This window comes from Amblyomma americanum, chromosome 3, assembly GCF_052857255.1.
Source record: "Amblyomma americanum isolate KBUSLIRL-KWMA chromosome 3, ASM5285725v1, whole genome shotgun sequence".
Taxonomy (NCBI): Eukaryota; Metazoa; Arthropoda; class Arachnida; order Ixodida; family Ixodidae; genus Amblyomma; species Amblyomma americanum.
In genome coordinates, this window is record NC_135499.1 from 73,891,765 (window position 1) to 73,913,096 (window position 21,332).

At 48.4% G+C, this 21,332-nt stretch overlaps 1 protein-coding gene and 1 long non-coding RNA gene across 2 annotated transcripts in view; both read right to left on the bottom strand.

Annotated features, from left to right (window-relative positions):
* Positions 1-320, bottom strand: part of LOC144126352 (uncharacterized) — a 97,966-nt gene extending 97,646 nt beyond the window's left edge. The window contains exon 1 of the mRNA XM_077660416.1: positions 164-320. Coding sequence (XP_077516542.1) covers positions 164-320 — 157 coding nt within the window. The remainder of the gene's footprint in view (positions 1-163) is intronic.
* LOC144123064 (uncharacterized) overlaps positions 1-21,332 on the bottom strand; it is a 166,190-nt gene that overhangs the window by 105,149 nt on the left and 39,709 nt on the right. The gene's annotated exons all lie outside the window — the stretch shown is intronic.

Consider the following 21,332-nt stretch of genomic DNA (forward strand, 5'->3'; position numbering starts at 1 on the left):
GGCGGACACCTGAACTCCGCCGTAAGGGAAGGGATATAGATGGGACAGGTGGTGGTGGTGGTAACAACTTTATTTTCATCAAAATTCATTGCAAGGTTCTCTTTCGTAGATCGAGTGGGACCTCCATTGCGCATTTTTCATTCCCTGCTTCACTGCTGATCACGTAATGTGGCCAGGAGCACTTGGCGCTCGGCGACTTCCAAATCTCGGCTCACGGCCCGATATTTGGTCCTCGGGTCGGAGCTGAGCACCGCAGCCTCCCACTCTTCGCGGTTCGAGAGCTGCAGGTCCATCGGCGGTGTGTTCCCGTAGACACTCATGAAGTATTTGAGCTAAGTCGACCCTATCTTGACCACAAAGCTTACTCTGGGGCGAGAATACTCCCTTATACATAATGGAGTTTTTATAAGGGTTGAGAAAGTGTTTGTCTGGAATTGTCTCCAGGCGACCTGCTGAGGTTTGGTCAAAGACTTATTGGGGTTGGGGGGGGGGTATTTAAGTCTGCTATTATGGTATTATTATGATGGGGTGGGTATTTAAGTCGATTAGTACGATAGAAGGAACTGAGAGAAGAAATTTAGGAAGGAAAAGGTGCCTTAGTGGAGGGCTCCGTTTAATTTCCACCATCAACGGATCTTTAACGTTCCCGCCGCGGTGGCTCAGTGGTTAGAGCGTTCAACTACTGATCCGGAGTTCCCGGGTTCGAACAAGACCGCGGCGGCCGCGTGTAGATAGAGGAGAAACCGTAAAGCGCCCGTGTGCTGTACGATGTCAGCGCACGTTAAAGGTCCCCAGGTGCTCGGAATTATTCCGGAGCACACCTCTACGCCACCATCTTTCTACCTTTCTTCTTTCACTCCTTCCTTTTTTCCTTCTCTTACGGCAGGTTCAGGGGTCCACCGAAATATGTGTGACAATTACAGTGCCACCCACCGCGGTGGCTCCGTGGTTAGGGCGCTCGACTACTGACCCGGAGTTCCCGGGTTCGAACCCGACCACGGCGGATGCGTTTCAATGGAGGAAAAACGCTAAGGCGCCCGTGTGCTGTGTGATGTCAGTGCACGTTAAAGATCCCCAGGTGGTCGAGATTATTGCGGAGCCCTCCACTACGGCACCTCTTTCTTCCTTTCTTCTTTCACTCCCTCCTTTATCCCTTCCCTTACGGCGCGGTTCGGGTGTCCAACGGTATACGGGACAGATACTGCGCCAATTCCTTTCCCCAAAAACCAATTATTATTATTAATATTATTATTAAGAGGAGGAATTTTGCGTCCACGGCAGAAGCCGACGACACCTGCTTTTCTCTGAAACGACCTCCCTAAAGCTGTCGCGTTAATAGTCGCGGAGCCACCGTGACGGGTCCTCCAGATACCCGTGTGGTGTCCTATGTATGCTCACATTAAAGACCGTCAGATGCTGAAAATGAATTGCCGGAGTCCTCCACTACGACACCTCTTTCTTCCTTCCTTCTTTGACTTCCTCATTCATTCCTTCCTTACATTGTGGTTCGGGTGTCCACCGAGATACGTGAAGCAGTTACGGTGCCATTTCGATTCTTAACAAAAATAATAAGTGGTTGTTAGGGAAGGGAAATAGCGCAGTATGTCTCACAATTATATATAATTGGTTTTGGGGAGAAAGGAAATGGCGCAGTATCTGTCTCATATTTCGTTGGACACCTGAACCGCGCCGTATGGGAAGGGATGACGGAGGGAGTGAAAGAAGGAAAGAAGAAATAGGTGCCGTAGTGGAGGGCTCCGGAATAATTTCGACCACCTGGGGATCTTTAAAGTGCATTGACATCGCACAGCGCACGGACGCCTTAGCGTTTTCCCTCCATAAAAACGCAGCCGCCGCGGTCGGGAAGGGTCACAATTCGGCGGACACCTGAACTCCGCTGTAAGGGAAGGGATATGGAAGGAACAGATGGTGGTGGTAGTGGTAAAAACTTTATTTTCATCAAAATTCATTGCAAGGTGCTCTTTCGTAGATCGAGTGGGGCCCCCATTGCGCTTTTTTCTTTCCCTGCTTCACTGCTGATCGCGTAATGTGGCCAGGAGCCCTTGGCGCTCAGCGACTTCCAAAGCTCGGCTCACGGCCCGGAATTCGGTCTTCGGGACGGAGCTGAGCACCGCAGCCTCCCACTCTTCGCGGTTCGAAACCTGCAGGTCCATCGGCAGTGTGTTCCCGTAGACATTCATGCAGCATTTGAGCTAAGTCGGCCCTATCTTGACCACAAACCTTGCTCTGGGGCGAGAATACTCCCTTATACATAATGGAGTTTTTATAAGGGTTGAGAAAGTGTTTGTCTGGAGTTGTCTCCAGGCGACCTGCTGACGTTTGGTCAAAGACTTATTGGGGTTGGGGGCATTTAAGTCTGCTATTACGGTATTATTATGGTGGGGTGGGTATTTTAGTCTATTATTACGATAAAGGAACTATATACACATATATATATATATATATATATATATATATATATATATATATATATATATATATATATATATATATATATATATATATATATATATATATATATATATACATTGGGCATGGTGGCACCGCAGTGAACATGTCGAGTTATCGATTCATCTTCTTGCTCCAGGCGCTTGGTCTGCTCATTTCTTGCGATCGTTTCGTGGACGGCACCCGGACAATCAACCGTACCGCATCAGCACCGCTTGCTCCGCATTGTACCGAGTGCTGCAAAGCCCCGCTGAACGAGCTGGGTCCCGGCGCATTTCTTGGACGGCTGGATCAACTGGTCTACGCCCCCCTCGGAGGCACAGCGGCTTCCACAGCGCCGTCGTCATCACGTGCCTATAAAGGGCGCGATGCGACCGACGGCGGCATTGGGCATGGTGGCACCGCAGTGAACATGTCGAGTAATTCATTCATCTTCTTGCTCCAGGTGAGAAAACGGTTTGGCAAATGTTACAGAAGTAGCGACATTTTTCTTGTGGTGCTGCCTTGCCCAGGCGAAGTGTATACAATTATTTGTGATAGCATAGTCTCTTTGAGGTACTTGCTGCTGCTTGCTGGGGATGTGGAAAGTAACCCCGGACCTAACATGCAGGAAGTCCTGACTGAAATCCGCAAATTGGCTGGTGAGATAGCTGAAATAAAAATGATAACAAGTCTATAAACGAATCTCTGGAAGGCATTCATGCGAAACTGGACACGTTGGCTCATCTCGAAGGCAGAATCGCAGGTGTTGAGGAGAAAATGGAGACATTTGAAAACATCATTAGTAGGCTAGCTCTTCAGGTTGATGACCTTGAGAACAGAAGTAGAAGATCAAACTTAATTTTTTACGGAATTACGGAAGAAGAGGACGAGGAAACAGATGACCTGAATTCAAAAATCACAGAAAAAATTAACGGTACCCTTGGTGTCACAATCTCGGGAATCGAGAGAATGCACCGCCTAGGCACGAAAGTTGAAACCAAAACCCGACCAGTTATTCTGAAGTTGCAAAGCTTCAGAGTCAAGGCAAACATAATGAAGAATTGTTACAAACTAAAGAATTCCGGTGTTTCGGTTGGCGAAGATGTTTCTTTACGTGTACGTGGCATTCGATAAAAACTTTGGGATAGCAGCAAAGACAACCGAGATAGGGGTGAAAAAGTATTACTTATGTACGACAAGATTAAAATCAATGAGCAGGGACGACGATAAAGAAGCCAGAGTACCCGTGGCAAAAAACCAGCCATTCAAAGGGGGAAAAAACCGATCAAGCAAGTAATACCACCCACCTTAATCATAGTGAACATAAACGCCAGAAGTGTCGTCAACAAAACTACAGAACTTGAAGCATTCATTCTCGAACACTCTCCTGATATTGTCGCAATCACAGAAACATGGCTTTCTCCTGATATTTCAAGTAGTGATGTCTTCCCTCCTGGTTACACTGTCATGCGCAAAGATAGGTGCTCTCGCGGCGGTGGTGTGGCAATCTTGATCAGGGAATACATTTACGTCACACCCATGCCAGAAATCATAGGCGCTGAAGCACTTTGGTGCAAAATCATGGTAGACACATCCGTCTTTTTTAGGCACTATGTATCCGCCCCCTAATGCTACCCTAGATATCTTACACGTGCTAGCAAATTATATGGAAAGTCATTTCACCCACAATACTAAGATAATCCTTACGGGCGATTTTAACCTGGCTGGCATAACGTGGGACACGCTTGATAAAAAAAATGCTGATACAGCTCATACAGATGCACTGCTTGATGTAAGCTTTAACTTCGGCCTTAGACAGCTTATCCAGGAACCTACACGTGTTACCGCAGTAAGCAGAAATGTACTCATGGTAGACACATCCGTCTTTTTTAGGCACTATGTATCGGCCCCCTAATGCTACCCTAGATATCTTACACGTGCTAGCAAATTATATGGAAAGTCATTTCACCCACAATACTAAGATAATCCTTACGGGCGATTTTAACCTGGCTGGCATAACGTGGGACACGCTTGATAAAAAAAATGCTGATACAGCTCATACAGATGCACTGCTTGATGTAAGCTTTAACTTCGGCCTTAGACAGCTTATCCAGGAACCTACACGTGTTACCGCAGTAAGCAGAAATGTACTCGACTTGATTTTTGTGAGTGATAGCATTGCAAATGACAGAGTTTCATGGGAAGTTGTGGATGGCGTATCAGACCATAGAGCAGCTAAATGCTTCTTGCTGCTGGGCGTGCCATCACCTACGGTAAAGATGAGTGCACGAATTTTCGACTGGACAAACGCCGACGACGTTAGTGTACTGGATTATCTAGATGAATCGTATTCCATCTTTAGTTCTCTCGCCATGAATAGTTCAGCTTCAGTAGACACATTATGGTCAGCGTTTGAAAGAATTATTCAGCACTGCTTATCAGCATATATTCCCACAAAGCTCAAGCCGGTGCATAAGAAAAACCCTTGGATAACAAGAAAAATTATACAATTAAAGCGCCAGACTGCAAGACATAGGAAACTAAGGAATAAACTGCCGCTACCCGTCTACACTGATAAATTACGCGAAAAGTCTCATGCACTAAAGGCAGCTATAAAAAAGGCTAAAGATGAGTACATGAATGTCACCCTAAGTAATTTTATCAAAGTATCTCCTTCCAAGTTTTGGCGGTACCTCAATTCGAATTCACGTCAGGACAGTAATCCACCACCCGCCGAGGCTATCGCGAAGGCTACAGACTTCAATGATTACTTTATATCAGTATTTACGCACGACAATGGAAAAAAAACCTGACCTAGAATATCCTCCGAGTAACACAGCAAAAATAGATGATTTGATCATAAATGAATCGGGCATTCTTTCCCTCTTACTTGAAATAGACCCTAAAGAATCCGGTGGTCCCGACAACATACCAAATACATTTCTTAAGCGTTACGCGGAATGGATGTCAAAGTTCTTGCTGATTATTTTTGAAAAATCACTGCAAACAGGCGAAATCCCGGAGAAATGGAAAATTGCCAAGGTCATTCCTATACATAAATCGGGCAACATTACCAACGCATCCAATTATCGACCAATCTCGCTTACTTGTACAACATGCAAAATCCTCGAACATTTAATTCTTAAACATATCCTATCATTTCTAGAAAAAATAACATAATTGTGCCTAACCAGCATGGCTTTAGAAAAGGTTTGTCTACGACTACTCAATTAATAGAGACAATTCACGACCTAGCGTTTACAATAGACAAATGTGGCCAAACAGACATGATATTCTTAGACTTTTCGAAAGCGTTCGATCGGGTCTTCCACCCTAAGCTCCTCCAAAAACTTTTTCATTATCTCGGTGACAATAATATTACCAAATGGCTGAAAGGCTACCTTACAGGCCGGCGCCAATATGTACACTTTAAAGGGCACTCTTCAGATTGCGGCGATGTGATGTCTGGCGTGCCACAAGGCTCCGTTCTGGCCCCTGTCCTCTTTCTTCTTTTTATCAACGACCTGCATAATAGTACTAACATAACAGTAAGAATGTTTGCAGACGACTGCATCATTTACAAAGAAATAACCTGCCATGCAGACCAAGCAATTCTAAATAGTGCCCTTGAAAGCATAGCACAATGGTGTGAAACATGGCAGATGACGATTAATGTAGAAAAAACGGTTTGCATGACAGTAACAAATAAGAGAGCGGCAATAAATCTCCCTTATTATCTACAAGGACAGATGTTAAGGAAAGTAGAAGAATATAAATATTTAGGAGTAATAATTTCCTCGGATCTTAAATGGAACAAGCAGGTAGCCTATATTACTAATAAAGCACTGGCAGCTCTCTACTCGAATAAACGATCACTTAAATCCGCATCAGTCGACACTAAGCTCTTAGCATACAGTTCACTTGTTCGCTCCATAATGGACTATGGAATAATATGTTGGCTCCCCTTCCGCAAACAATACATAGAAAGATTGGAGGGCGTACAACGAAAAGCGGTCAGATTTATGTTTAACAAATATCGCCGTCATGACTCCCCTACACAGCTCTTAAGACAAGCCGACCTTCCCACTATACATAACCGAGCCACACTACTGCGCCTCAAGTTTCTTTTCCTTCTGCTTAATGGCGGTATGAAAATCGATACGAGTAAGTACTTAATAAAGTCAAACACGCGCACTACCAGAACAAAACACCAACAGCACTTAACCGAGTACAGATTTCACAAGGATATATTCAGGTACTCTTTCTTCCCACAAGCAATCCGTGAGTGGAATAGTCTGCCTTGCGATGCTGTCAACTGCGCATAACTCAAAGATTTCATCGCCAACATATCACGCTTTATTTTGCAATAACGACTACGATGCTGGTGCGCTAACTCTTGCAATCTTTTTTCCTTGCTGACGATGACATCCCGACTTTCTTATCTGACTCTCGCTTATATTTTTTTAACCATGTTGCTCGTTTCTCATGACAGTATCATTCTTCAGCAGCTATTGTTTCATATCTTGCTCCTTAAAAACTTGTCTGCATTTTTTTTTACCGTGCCGAAGTCCTCAAATATGCTACTTGCTCCTGTTTTGCTATTTTGTTTTACCTTTTGTATAATGCATATTGCCTTGTTGGACTACGATCACCTTTGTGTTGGCACTTACTTGACCTGTGTTATTTTAGTGTATGTGATGTCCCACTCCTGCGACGGCCTCAAATGTGAGGCCAGCAGTATGTTCAAATAAATAAATAAATAAATAAATATGTATATAATTGGTTTTGGGGGGAAAGGAAATGGCGCAGTATCTGTCTCATATATCGTTGAGACAGATACTGCGCCATTTCCTTTCCCCCCAAAACCAATTATATATATAGTTCCTTTATCGTAATAATAGACTTAAATACCCACCCCACTGAGAAGAAATTTAGGAAGAAAAAGTTGCCTTAGTGGAGGGCTCTGTTTAATTTCTACCATATATCGATCTTTAACGTTCCCGCCGCGCTGGCTCAGTGGTTAGAGTGTTCAACTACTGATCCGGACTTCCCAGGTTCGAACAAGACCGCGGCGGCCGCGTGTCAATAGAGGAGAAACCGTAAAGCGCCCGTGTCCTGTACGATGTCACCGCAGGTCAAAGGTCCAAAGATGCTCGGAATTATTCCGGAGCACACCTCTACGCCACCATCTTTCTACCTTTCTTCTTTCACTCCCTTCTTTTTTCCTTCTCTTACGGCAGGTTCAGGGGTCCACCGAAATATGTGTGACAAATACAGTGCCACCCGCCGCGGTGGCTCCGTGGTTAGGGCGCACGACTACTGATCCGGAGTTCCCGGGTTCGAACCCGACCGCGGCGGCTGCGTTTTTATGGAGGAAAAACGCTAAGGCGCCCGTGTGCTGTGTGATGTCAGTGCACGTTAAAGATCCCCAGGTGGTCGAAATTATTCCGGGGCTCTCCACAACGGCATCTCTTCCTTTCTTTCACTCCCTCCTTTGTCCCTTCCCTTATGGTGCGGTTCAGGTGCCCAACAATATACGAGAATAATAATAAGCGCCATTTCCTTTCCCCATCATACCAATTATCTTTATTAATAACTGTGCTACTTCCGTTCCTGAATCCAATTTTTCATTTTTTTTCCCGTAAGGAAGGTACAATGGATAAATTGAAAGAAGAAAGGAAGAAAGAGATGCCGTTGTGGAGGGCTCTGGAATAATTTCGACCACCTGGGAGGAGAAGGAAAAACATTTATTCAGAGCATAAAAACTTGGTGGGTTCAATACGAGAACCCATTGGTCGCCATCATAATCCGGCCCCTCTCAACCAGCGATTTCTGGTCGAGGAGGCTGTGGCTATGAAGGGGTCCCTCCCAGCGCTGATAAGTCGTATAGGGATTGCTGTCCAATTCTGGGTTTTATTAACATTCCCAAACCGCGTGAAAGAGTGTGCCAACTGCTCCACAGAAGGGGCAGGACGAACCGTAGGAGTCTGGGTACCATTTACTCATTAGGTAAGGATTGGGCATAGTATTAGTTTGTAGTCGCCTGATTATGTGCTCTTCATATTTACTCCGGGTTTTGTGAGGAAGAGGATATTTCCTATTTGTGATCTTATAGTACTCCGTAAATTCTGCGTAGCTTAGTAAGGGTGAGGGGTTTTCAACTGTGTGAGAGAGAGGCTGCGTGCCAGATGCTCGTAGGAGGAGAGCTCGAGCAGCTGTGTTGGCCGCCTCATTGCCCGTCGATGAGAGGTGCCCTGGCGTCCAGAAGATCTGGATGTTGGAAGGATTAGACCTTTCCAAAATTTCCCAAGACGGAGCGCCAACGCGGCCTCTGAGGTAATTGTGTACCGCTGCTTGTGAGTCGGACATAACCGTTGCCTCGCTGTTCTTTGATATCGCTAGTGCGATAAATCAAACTGCCAGGCTCTCAACATCTAAGCCTGGCAGGAAAATATTACAGAAGCTGACAATCACTCCACCTCGACCACCTAGGGATCTTTCATGTGCAACGACATCGCAAAGCACACGGGCGTCTTTTGCGTTTCGACTCCATCGAAACGCGGCCACCACGGTCGGGTTAGCAACCGGGAACTCCGACTCGGCGGACGAGCGCCCTAACCATTGGGCCACCGCGGCGGGTCTCATTAGTAATAATAATAATTGGTTTTTGGGGAAAGGAAATGGCGCAGTATCTGTCTCATACATCATTGGACACCTGAACCGCGGCGTAAGGGTAGGGATAAAGGAGGGAGTTAAAGAAAGGAAGAAAGAGGTGCAGTAGTGGAGGGCTCCGGAATAACTTCGACCACCTGGGGATCTTTACCGTGCACTGACAACGCACAGCCCACGGGCGTCTTAGCGTTTTTCCTCCATAAAAACGCAGCATCCGTGGTCTCATTAGGCCAGATGTGAATTCGGTGCTCTGGAATGCTCGGTTTTCAATTCGGTTCCAGTGTTCAGATCCTGCGTTCACGGATGGCAGTTGTTCGAATAGCGGTAATGAACTAATTAGTCCACACACGCACACACACACGCACACACACACACACACACACACACACACACACACATATATATATATATATATATATATATATATATATATATATATATATATATATTGCCGCATGCAAGACGACGCCAAAGATAAAGACTTGGTCTACGAGCGCGAGGCAAGAAGGAGAAGAAGAAACTGAAGTGCCCAGGGACTTTTTCTGGTTAACCAGTAAACCGTTTTACCTTCAGCTCTCCTCGGGGTTGCACCGAGTCCTGACAATATATATATATATATATATATATATATATATATATATATATATATATATATATATATATATATATATATATATATTGTAACGAAGACAGGACCGGCACAGATCACAGTCTCAGCGAAGTCCAGCGCACAGCAGGGAACTCACAATATGGCTGTCCGAACCCCACACACACTTCGTCTTTTTCCACCGGCACACGCACACTTCGTCTTCATCGTCGGCGCGCTCCCATGAGCACGCACCATTACCCCCTCCATCAAGGCGGCGGCCCGACGCCGGAAACGAACACGGACAGCAAAGGTAATGTTCGGTATAGACGGCGGACGGCAGAGAATACAGAGAGCTGTTAAGCTGGTAAAGCGGCGGGTTGCAGCCTGTCATGGCAGGGCTTCATGCGCACCACGTGGACAGTCTCGGTCGGATGGAGCCGACGTGGTGAGGAGGTCGTGTCCCGCGGAAAAACTTCGTATGTGACATCACTTATACGACGAACCACCTCGTACGGACCGAAGTAGCGTCGGAGGAGCTTTTCGGAGAGTCCGCGGCGGCGCACAGGTGTCCATACCCATACAGAGTCGCCGGGCTCGTACCGAACGCATCGGTGTTGGAGGTTGTAACGACCAGCGTCGAGTTGTTGTTGATGTCGAATCCGGCACCTTGCGAGTTGGCGGGCTTCTTCAGCCCGCTGGCCGAATGTGTCAACGTCAGCGTAGGGGCCGATGTCTCCGTCGTTGTGAGCAGCGGGTAGCATAGCATCCAGCATGGTAGTGACACACCGTCCGTAGACCAGCTGGAAAGGTGTAAGACGGGTAGTCTCCTGTTCTGCCGTATTGTAGGCGAAGGTTGCATAAGGAAGAACTTCGTCCCACGTACGATGCTCAACGTCGACATACATAGCAAGCATATCTGCAAGCGTCCGGTTGACGCGTTCAGTCAAGCCGTTTGATTGGGGATGATAGGCTGTTGTCTTCCGGTGACTGGTGTGGGTGAGTTCGAAGAGAGATTGCATTAGTGCCGCCGTAAAGGCGGTTCCACGGTCCGTGATGACGACTGATGGCGCACCGTGACGCAAGACGATTGATGTCATAAAAAACTGAGCCACTTCTGCAGCACTAGCGTGGGGGAGCGCCTGTGTCTCGGCGTACCGCGTTAAGTAGTCCGTCACCACAACAATCCATTTTTTCCCAGAGGAAGACAATTGGAATGGGCCCAGCAAGTCCATGCCCACTTGTTGGAAAGGTGTTGTAGGTGGTGGGATGGGCTGGAGAAGCCCTGCGGGTTTAACTGGTGGTGTCTTTCGTCGCAGGCAGTCACGGCAGGTCCTCACAAATTGCTGGACTGATGAGAGCAACTTTGGCCAGTAATACTTCGCACGAATGCGGGCATACGTCCGAGTAACACCCAAATGGGCAGCCGATGGCTCGTCGTGGCAGGCGTGCAAGATTTCTGCACGGAGTTCGGATGGCACAACCAGAAGAAAGGTTTCCGTGTTATGGGCGAAGTTCCTCTTGTAAAGGACGCCATCTCGGAGACTGTAGGAACCCAAACCTCGAACGAAAAGCCGCGGAACAGCGACGTTAAGGCCCTCCAGATGCTCGATGAGCGGACGCAACTCTGAGTCAGCCCGGTGACGCCGGGCCATATCGGACGACATGACGAGAGCAAAAAACTGGAAGTCCTCCTCCGTTTCGGCCGGAGCAACGTCGGCAGGTGCACGTGACAAGCAATCGGCGTCATTGTGCTTACGGCCGGACTTGTACACTACCGTGATGTCGTATTCCTGGAGGCGAAGGTTCCATCTCGCAAGCCGTCCCGAAGGGTCTTTGAGATTGGCTAGCCAGCATAACGAATGATGGTCACTGACAGCTCGAAACGGGCGACCATGGAGATATGGTCGGAACTTGCTAATAGCCCACACTACCGCAAGGCATTCCTTCTCTGTGGTAGAGTAGTTTGACTCTACTTTCGAGAGGGAGCGGCTGGCGTACGCTATGACTTTCTCGTTGCCATCCTGCCACTGAACGAGAATAGCGCCGACACCAACATTGCTGGCGTCAGTATGAATTTCAGTGGCAGCTCGTTCATCAAAATGGGCGAGTATTGGGACAGTTTGTAGGCGGCTGCGTAGCTCGTTGAAGGCAGATTCCTGATCATCATGCCACACAAAAGATGCATTGTCTCTAGTAAGCATTGTAAGGGGCTCGGCAATTGTGGAAAAGTTTTCAACGAAACGTCTGTAATATGCACAGAGGCCCAGAAACCTACGAACGGACTTTTTGTCGGTTGGGCGCGGGAACTGTGCCACAGCGGCAGTCTTCTCCGGGTCAGGACGGACTCCGTCAGCGCTTATCACGTGACCAAGGAAACTGAGCTCTTCGAAATTAAAGTGACACTTTTGTGGCTTTATCGTCAACTGTGCCGAACGGAGCGCCTGTAACACCATTCGAAGCCGGTTGAGGTGTTCCTCGAAGCTAGGAGAAAAAATGACAACATCATCAAGGTACACTAGGCATGTCTGCCATTTCAGCCCAGAAAGAACGGTGTCCATCATGCGTTGGAAGGTTGTTGGGGCAGAACAGAGTCCAAAGGGTAGCACTTTGAATTCATAAAGGCCGTCAGGTGTCGCGAACGCTTTCTTCTCTCTGTCCCTTTCGTCCACTTCGATCTGCCAGTAGCCATTCTTAAGGTCGAGTGAAGAAAAATATTTAGCGTCACGCAGTCGATCCAAGGCGTCGTCGATACGTGGAAGGGGGTAAACGTCACGTTTCGTGACACGATTCAACTTCCGATAATCGACGCAGAATCGCAAGGTGTTATCTTTTTTCATCACCAATACCACAGGCGAAGCCCAGGGGCTCGTGGACGGCTGGACTACGTCGTCTGCAAGCATTTCTTGCACTTGGGATCGTATAGCCTCCCGTTCCACCGGCGACACTCTGTACGGGTGTTGGGATATGGGGCTAGTCTCCTCGTTGACGATGATGCGGTGTTTGGCTACCGGGGTGCGCCCTACCTTTGATGTCGTGGCGAAGCACTCTGCGAAATCGTGAAGGAGCTCTAACAAGCGCTGCTTCTGACCCACCGACAAGCCGGGATTAATGCCCACGGTAGACAGAACGGTTGCTGCATCGCGTCCGTCTGGCGACGGTAGCTCCAGAGCACATATTTCTGCGGGCTCAACGAAGTCGGTAACGTATGCGACGGCCGTTCCTTTCGCAATAGGCTGGAACTCTGTTCCGAAGTTGGTGATCAAGAGTATCGCAGAGCGATTCCGTAAGCGAACAAGCCCTCTTGCAGCGCAGATTCCTTTCTCGAGCAGAAGGCTGACGTTTCTCTCTGCCATAACGTCTCGATCACCGGGCGAGTCACTTTGCACGGGGACCATCATGCTGCACCGCGGAGGCACCGTCACGTCATCAGCAGCAATACGCAGGGCGGGTATCCTGGAGTCGTCTGGGTCGGCTATTTCAATTGCTTGCGTCGGCGAAAACGTCACGCGCGGCTCTTGTAAATTGATAACGGCGCCGTTAGCTTGTAAAAAGTCCAGGCCGAGAATGACATCGCGCGAACAGTGAGGTAGGACAACAAAGTCACAAACGTAAATAAATCCGTCGATTGTAACTCTCCCCGTACACCGGCCAACAGGGGTAATTAGGTGCCCACCAGCTGTGCGAATCTGAGGCCCAGTCCACGCGGTTAAAACTTTCCTCAGTTCTTTTGCTAGCTCGTTGCTCATAACCGAATAGTCCGCTCCCGTATCAACCAATGCCGTAACCGATAAATCGTCGATATCGACCGGTAAGTTCTAAGCTGCACATCCTTTGTGATCGTCACGTGTCCTCGTTTGATAGCCGTCGTCTGGTCGGGAACGCGATGGAGGATGTTCGGCTGTTCGCTCGTCAGCGGCCTTACCTCCGCAGGCCGCTGGGTCTAGTTTCCCCGGCGAGGACTCGGTGAGCGGCTGAAACGGTTTGTCGAAGGACGGGGACTCGGCGAACGATAGCGGGTAGAGGTTGGTGGGCGGTAGTCAGGGCGAGGGAAATCAGTGTGAGTGTGATCCCGGCGCGTTGACAGGTGCTCCTCAATTTCGAGGGACCGTTCGCCATTGGGCGGACAGGGGAGTCGCGGATGAAATCCGCGAATTCCAGCTCGACGATAAGGGCACCACCGCAAGATACGGCCAGCCTCACCGCAGTGGTAGCAAAGGGGCCGCTGGTCAGGTGCCCGCCACACGTCCGTCTTCCGCAGCCTGGCTTCGGGCAACACAGGGACAGGCGGGGGCCGCGGCTGGAAAGCAGATGCAGATAGGCTGGTGCTCCAAGGGGCGAGGTCGCAGTTCTGTCGGAGTACCGACGCGTACGTCTGGCGCGGGGCCGTCGGTGTAAGGGCAGCAGGGGCAACAGGTTCAGGAACCACCTGCTGCACTTCCTCTCGGATAATTTGTGCTAACGATGGACACTGCGGCTGCGACTGGGCAGAGAGGCGCATTTTGTGCAGCTCTTCTTTGACGATAGATCGAACCAGCTCCCGAAGGGTGTCAGCGGAGTCGCTGGAGGCTGGCGCAAAGTCGGCAGTTGATACGGTGTTCACGGCGCGATTGTAATAGCGGGCGCGTTGTTGCAGGGTCTTTTCGACGGTAGTGGCCTCCGATAGAAACTCCGAAGTGGCGTTAGGTGGGTTTCTCCCATGGCATGAACGCTACTCCTGGGAGGCTCTCCTGCTTGAGGGAGGCAACGTAGAAAATTTCACCCGTCATAGGATCTGGACAACATTATAAATCAAAATACGCCGGATGTTGTTCTCGACAACTTCAACCACGCTCTAAATGGCTGGGAATGTAGCTGTTTATTTTATTGTATATTGTTTATTTTGTCAGTAATCTCCTTTGTTCAACTTACAGCCAGCTTCCGTGTTCTATCTGGAATAAACACCTATATTCTAACTCTATCACCTAGCCTACTGGGACCACGCGGCTGCCCCGCGGGCCGCAAACCTTTCACGGTTTCCGCACACATGTATTATTATTATTTTCTTTCTTCGTTTTTTAACTACCGTGCGATACATTTCTTGAATTCTGTGCTATGTCTTCCGCGCCCAATTCATTCTCATTAACCATTTGGTATTTGGTTGGCGCCCCATTCTATTCATATATATTTTTTATTATTTTTTATTTTTTGTGTGTGTTAATATTTTCTTCTTTCAAAGTTCTCTTGTGCTACTAATTTTTTCTCTTTTTCCTTTTCGTTTTCTCTCCCAAATTCCTCTCTGCCTTCTCATTACGCACTCGGGCTTCGCTCAATATTTGTTGTCTTTTTTCCCCCACGGCTGCCACTTCTTCACGGGAAGCGCACTGCCGGACTCTAGTTGAAACGGCCTAGTTTATTTATGGGAAGAAGTGCGCCAGGATGTCTGGTAGACAAAGCCCGACGGAAGGGCCTACCGAAGAAAAGAAGCAAAGATACGCATGCGACACCACTGCAGGTTGCCGCTGCGGCGCACAACAAGTGTCTCTCGTGCGCGTCCCCAGCAAGCGTCTCAGGAAACCTGATACGGGCCGGCGGCGCGGACTCGGCGGCGTCTTGCGGGAGTGTCGTAGAGAAGGGGGGGACTGCGGCCTCCCGGTGCGCCGAGAGCCGGTTTTAACGCTCCTTTCCCTTTTCTATCGCTGTTCAAACTCGTTGTCTTTTCTACTCCTTTACTATTTCCACCTCCCCGTTTTGCTCTGTGTTTTTTCTGTGTTTAATTTGGCCACTGCCCCTGTGACAGCTGCTGCGCGGTCCATTATACGGCCCCTTGCCATCACTTTCAAGTTTGCTTTGAGGGCGGAGTTTATACATCCTCGCCCGCTTTGTGTCCTTATATTGACAAGACTGTTTCATTGTAAGCCTGCCCTGACGAAGGGAATACCATTCCCGAAACTGTTGGCACAATAAACCTTTAAAACGAACAGTCGCGTTTGTCGTAATACTGTACTTACATATATATATATATATATATATATATATATATATATATATATATATATATATATATATATATATATATATATATATATATATATACATGAAGGAAGCCAACAGTCACCGAAACCAAGGTGCATTGGGGAATGTCTAATTTTTAATTTATAGTGCGGATTAGTGGGAGAAAAATACTTCAATTAAGCTTTGAATTAATGAAAACTACTTATAAAGCAGCAGAAAAACAAACATGCCGCCGGTGGGATCCGAACCCACGACCTCTGAATATCGCGTCCTTGAGAGTGTTCACCAGCGCCACCCTCGTCCATAGCGGCGGACGTAGCACGTCCTGTATTACCGCGAATGTGACGTATAACGTCATCTAACGGTGAGGACGGAAACTGTGCGAAAGCCCTCTTATGCTACCTATGGCAACTAGACTGCCAGAACCGAGACCCCCGTTAAGCGATTTATTAATCTAAGTACTATAATATCCCACTGATAGGCACACCACATAAAAATAAACATTCCCCTTATGCACCTTGGTTTCGGTGGCTGTTAGCTCCCTTCATAAGTATATATATATATATATATATATATATAAGCGATGCGCCACTGCCCTGGTGTTTCCGCTTGAGAACGATTTCGTGCCACAAACCGCTTCTGGCAATCGAAAACAAAAGTATGATTAAAAAAATGCCTGCACGGCAATCGAGCGAGCCAATAAGGTCTCTCATTTGGGCTAGTTGGTTGTAGCTGTGAAACATATTGACTAGCGCATACACATAGAGGGACCAAGGGATACCACCTGGGGATCTTTAACCGGCACTGACATCGCATAGCACAGTGGCGCCATTGCATTTCGCCGCCTTCTGAAAAATTGAAAATTGGTTTTTGGAAATTGAAAACGAAAATTAAAATTGGTTTTGGGGGAAAGGAAATGGCGCAGAATCTCTCATATATCGGCGGATATCTAAACCGCGCAGCAAGGGAAGGGATAAAGGAGACAGCGAAAGAAGAAAGGAATAGGTGACATAGTCGAGGGCTCTGGAATAACTTCGACCACCTGGGGAACTTTAACGTGAACTGACATCGCACAGCGCACGGGCGCTTTTGCGTTTCGCCGCTTTCTTTTGAGTTCCCGGGTTCGAACCCGACCGCGGCGGCTGCGTTTTTATGGAGGAAAAACGCCAAGGTGCCCGTGTGCTGTGCGATGTCAGTGCACGTTAAAGATCACCAGGTGGTCGAAATTATTCCGGAGCCCTCCACTACGCACTTCCTCCTCCCTTTCATCTTTCACTCCCTCCTTTATCCCTTCCCTTACGGCGCTGTTCAGGTGTCCAACAATGTATGAGACAGATACTGCGCCATTTCCTTTCCCCCAAAACCAATTATTATTACTATTATTTCTTTTGAAAGATTAATAATAATTGGTTTTTTGGGAAAGGAAATGGCGCAGTATCTGTCTCATATATCGTTGGACACCTGAACCGCGCCGTAAGGGAAGGGATAAGGGAGGGAGTGAAAGAAGAAAGGAAGAAAGGGGTGCCGTAGAGGAGGGCTCCGGAATAATTTCGACCACCTGGGTATCTTTAACGTGCACTGACATCGCACAGCACACGGGCGCCATAGCGTTTTTCCTCCATAAAAACGCAGCCGCCGCGGTCGGGTTCGAACCCGGGAACTCCGGATCAGTAGTCGAGCGCCATAACCACTGAGCCACCGCGGCGGGTCAAATTAAAAATTGGATTTTGGTATAATTGAAAAGAAAAATTAGAATTGCTTTTTGGGGAAAGCAAATGGCGCAGTATCTGTCTCAAATAACGGCGGACACCTGAACCAACACCCTTAGGGCGTGTTTCCTGAACCGCGCCGTAAGGGAAGGGATAAAGGAAGGAGTGAAAGAAGAAAGGAAGATAGAGGTACCATAGTGGAGGGCTCCGGAATAATTACTAAAACCTGAGGATCTTTAATGTGAACTGACATTGCACAGCACCCGGGCGGCTTTTGAGTTTCGCCTCCATCGAAACGGGGCCACCGCGGTCGGGTTCGAACCCGGGAATTGCGAATGAGTAGACGAGCTTCTAACCACTGAGCCACCGCGGGGGGTTACCCGTCTTTACCTGAGGAGTGGTTCGAAGGCCTACCGGGGGGAGGGTGCCCTCCCTTCAATGTTTGTTGAACAGTTTGTTTACGGCTTGAATCGAATTTTCGTTCAGGTTCTGTAATGTTTTGTTGGTGATTTTATCTGCGCCCGGCGCCGACGTGGTGCGCACTGCTTGTGCATGGCTGCTCGACACTTCCCGCGTCGATATGTCTTCGTCGTCCTCGGGTTTCGGAGGGCCTGAGTATTCGGGGGTGGGGGGGGGGGTGGGGGGGGAGTTAACCGGTGGGATCTAGATGTGGTTATGAGATACCTGTCTTTTAAGTTTTGGATCAGGGTGCTGTCGTCCACATCTGATCTGTGGACGATGCGGGTGACGTTACGTTGTTGGAAGTCTTTAGTGTTTTCTGGTTCCGAGAGGCAACACAGAAGTTTCCACGTGTCTTTCTGTCCCAGATTTCTTTCCATGCAGTTGCAAATCTGGCCCCACTGTTGACGGGTTAGGTGTGCTGCATGTGCTTCGATCTTTTTTCTAAGGCCGCTATCCTTAGTTTAAGAGGTCCGTTGTGTTTGTTTCTCAGACATCTTTTTTGCATACTGTAGTGTGTTTCCCACATGTAGAGAAGTCTGCTGTCTAAGATTTCCGTTTCCAAATTGCTGGGGACTTGGGATGTGGCACTTCCGACGTCCTTCGTGATCGTCTTCACTCATTTTGAAAGGTGTTCTATCTCAGCAGGAGATTCCTTCCGGAGATTCCTAAATTTATCCCAGTCTTTGATTGTTATTTGCCGTTCTGCAGAGGGGATGATTCACTTCATTGCGAAGGTTGTTTCAATGATCTTCCTAGTCGCTGCCTAGGAAGATCTGCGTGTTTGTCCACTGACATTGCGCGATGTTTTTGGTGATCGTGAGATCGAGGTAGGTGTCTAGCTGCACGCTGTTTCCAATGCGAGTATGTTGTTGCGTATCATTAACGAGGGTGAGGCCCTCGTTTTGCATTAATGCATGACCAGAGTTGTGATCCGTTTCTACAGTTGTGCTCATAGCCACAGCTTATGTGCCTTGCTTTAAAATCTCCTCGGATTAGTAGCGGGTTTTTCGCGCTGATCTTTAACGTTTTTATAATGACCGCGAGTTGGGGGCTCCGCTGCTTTTTGGGGCGCTGTATACGTATTGAGGATGAATAAGCTAGGGCTTCTAGTTTATGGAAGGAGCTCTATGAAGTGGAAGTCTATGTTTTCTTGGTCAACTGGGTGATCTGTAGCGGTGAAGTCTCTGTGGACGAGGGTGGCTATCCGCTGGGTGGTGGATGTGTTTGGTTTGTGAGGTGTGTAGGTGAGGTGTTTAGCAGGGGTGTACGTCTCCTGCAACGCGATGACCCCTGGGGTATATGTGGAGCTGCAGGTTACTGCGTTTAGAGCGGTAACCTCTGCAGTTCCACTGCCACACTCTGAGTTTCTTGCGAGTTGCTTCTATCATGAATTAGCTTAGCGGTTGCGAGAGGGCTGAATTTGGTTTGGTTGGAGAGGAGTTTCTCTAGGCTTCTCTGATAGTGATAGCATATTGTGCACTCATCTTTTGCTCAAGCGCTGCCAGGCGGCTGTTGACTGTTGCTGCCCAAGTTTTGGTTTCCCTGGACATGTTTCTATCTTCTGTTCGAGGATATTAATAGCCTTAAAGATTGTCTCGAGTAATATTGCGCTATCGTTTGTGGTGGAGTTCGGTTCCTTCGTCTTGCGTTTCACGGGGACGCATTGTGTGAGGCAGCTTGGTGGGCTGGCTACTGGTGTAGGAGTAGGGGTATTTCTGGGGACATCAATCTTTTCTTAGGTGGTTGATTTTTTCATTAGAAATTGAATCTGTTCACTTAGGTTTTCAATATTTTGGCTTTTTTGCTGGATTTGTTTGCACTTTTTTTTCTAGCTGTGTCTTTAGCTGGTTATTCTCCCCAACCAAGGAGAGAGATTGCGGGCCCCAGCTCACCTGTTTTTCGGACGCGGCTCGACCTCCGCTGCCCAGGGGAGGGAAAGGCGGTGATCTGCTCCTTGTTCCTTTCGGTGAGATAGAGCTCTTCCTCGTTCTGGACTTGGATGTGGAGCGGGACTTGGCACGGCCTTTCGCGTTTAACCGCTGCCGGCTCCGTGACTCTCGGTGGGTCGGCGACTGCTTCTACTCCATTTCTTCTTTGGTACAGTTGGTGGTAGCGCCTGGTTGCTTGCTGCCCGAGCGGTTGAAGCAAATCTTGCATTCCTTGCAGCCCGTAAAGCGTGATCCGTTGCACAGGATGCATTTGACCTCGCACGTGGGTGGGTCGGCTGGTGGATGATTCTCTCCACATCTGCGGCAGAGAGTTTGGCGATTAGACGTACACATGTCGCTCTGAAGTCCGGGCCTCCGACAGTTAAAGCACGCTCCGGCTTTCGCCAAGAAGGGATAGCAGTTGTAGATTGCCACATAGAATTTAAGTTGCTTGGGGACCTTCTTGGTGTTGGTGAAAGTGACGTGGAACGACTTCGTCTTGCCCAGTTGCCTCGCGTCGGAAATGGTGTAGGATTCGCTCTTGTTGCAGGTTTAGAGGTCGTAGACGATCTCTTCTGCCTGCTGGTCATAGCGTTGTAGAGTACGTCTCAGATGGCTTTGTCGGGTTGGGCTATGGAGGCCTTCACCGGATACGTCGTCTCTCCGACCAGTAGGGAGGTGATCTGCACGTAGCGCGCCGCGCGCTCTTCCGAGGGCGTACTCACGGTGAACGAGTTGTTCAGGGTATTTATACGGATGATGTCCTGTTGACGTGCCGCATCCACGGGAAGTTTCAATATGGCGCACAGAATGAAGAGGAGGAGGCCCACGTTGTGCTTGCGAAGGTCTAGGCCTCCGTTGGGTCGGAATATAACTTTCAGATCTTGGTTGGGCAATTTCGGTAGCGGAGCCGGGCGCTTGAATTTAGGTAAAGTGTGCGAAGACGACTTGCCTTTTTGGGGCTGGGCTGGTGTGGCGAGGCCGGCCGGTGGCGAAGACTTGAGTAGCGAGCACGTGGCAGAGACGGCTTGTTCCAACGAGAACGAAGCTGGTGCGCTGGCTTGCGGGTCGTAAATGCCCGGGTCCATCTTGGATCAGTAGCAAACTCTTCGGACATGATGTTTTCCCCTTCGACTTGGTAAGCCTTGCTGCTTCAAGCAGGCTTGGCGTAGAGGGAGGCCATGGCAGTGCACGAGTAAGGAGGTTAGGCGCCTGGCCTAGGCCAAAGCGTAGCGTGCCCAAACTAAGCCTGGCACGAGGCCATGCGAGGCGTCCGCCCCGCGTTTGGAGCAATACTTGAAAGTTTCATGCAAAATTCTGGTGCTAACAGATTGCCGCGCCTACCGCGATCGATGACGGAACTGTGCTCAAATTTCAAGCTTCGGGATTGTTCATAAACGCCCAATCGCCAGGAAACAACATCAGTGATACAGATGCATTAACCAAAATTCATATATACAACAGCAATAAATTAAGAAGTAAGAAGCAAAAAAACTATTTTCATGACACAATGGCAACATACGGCCGTAG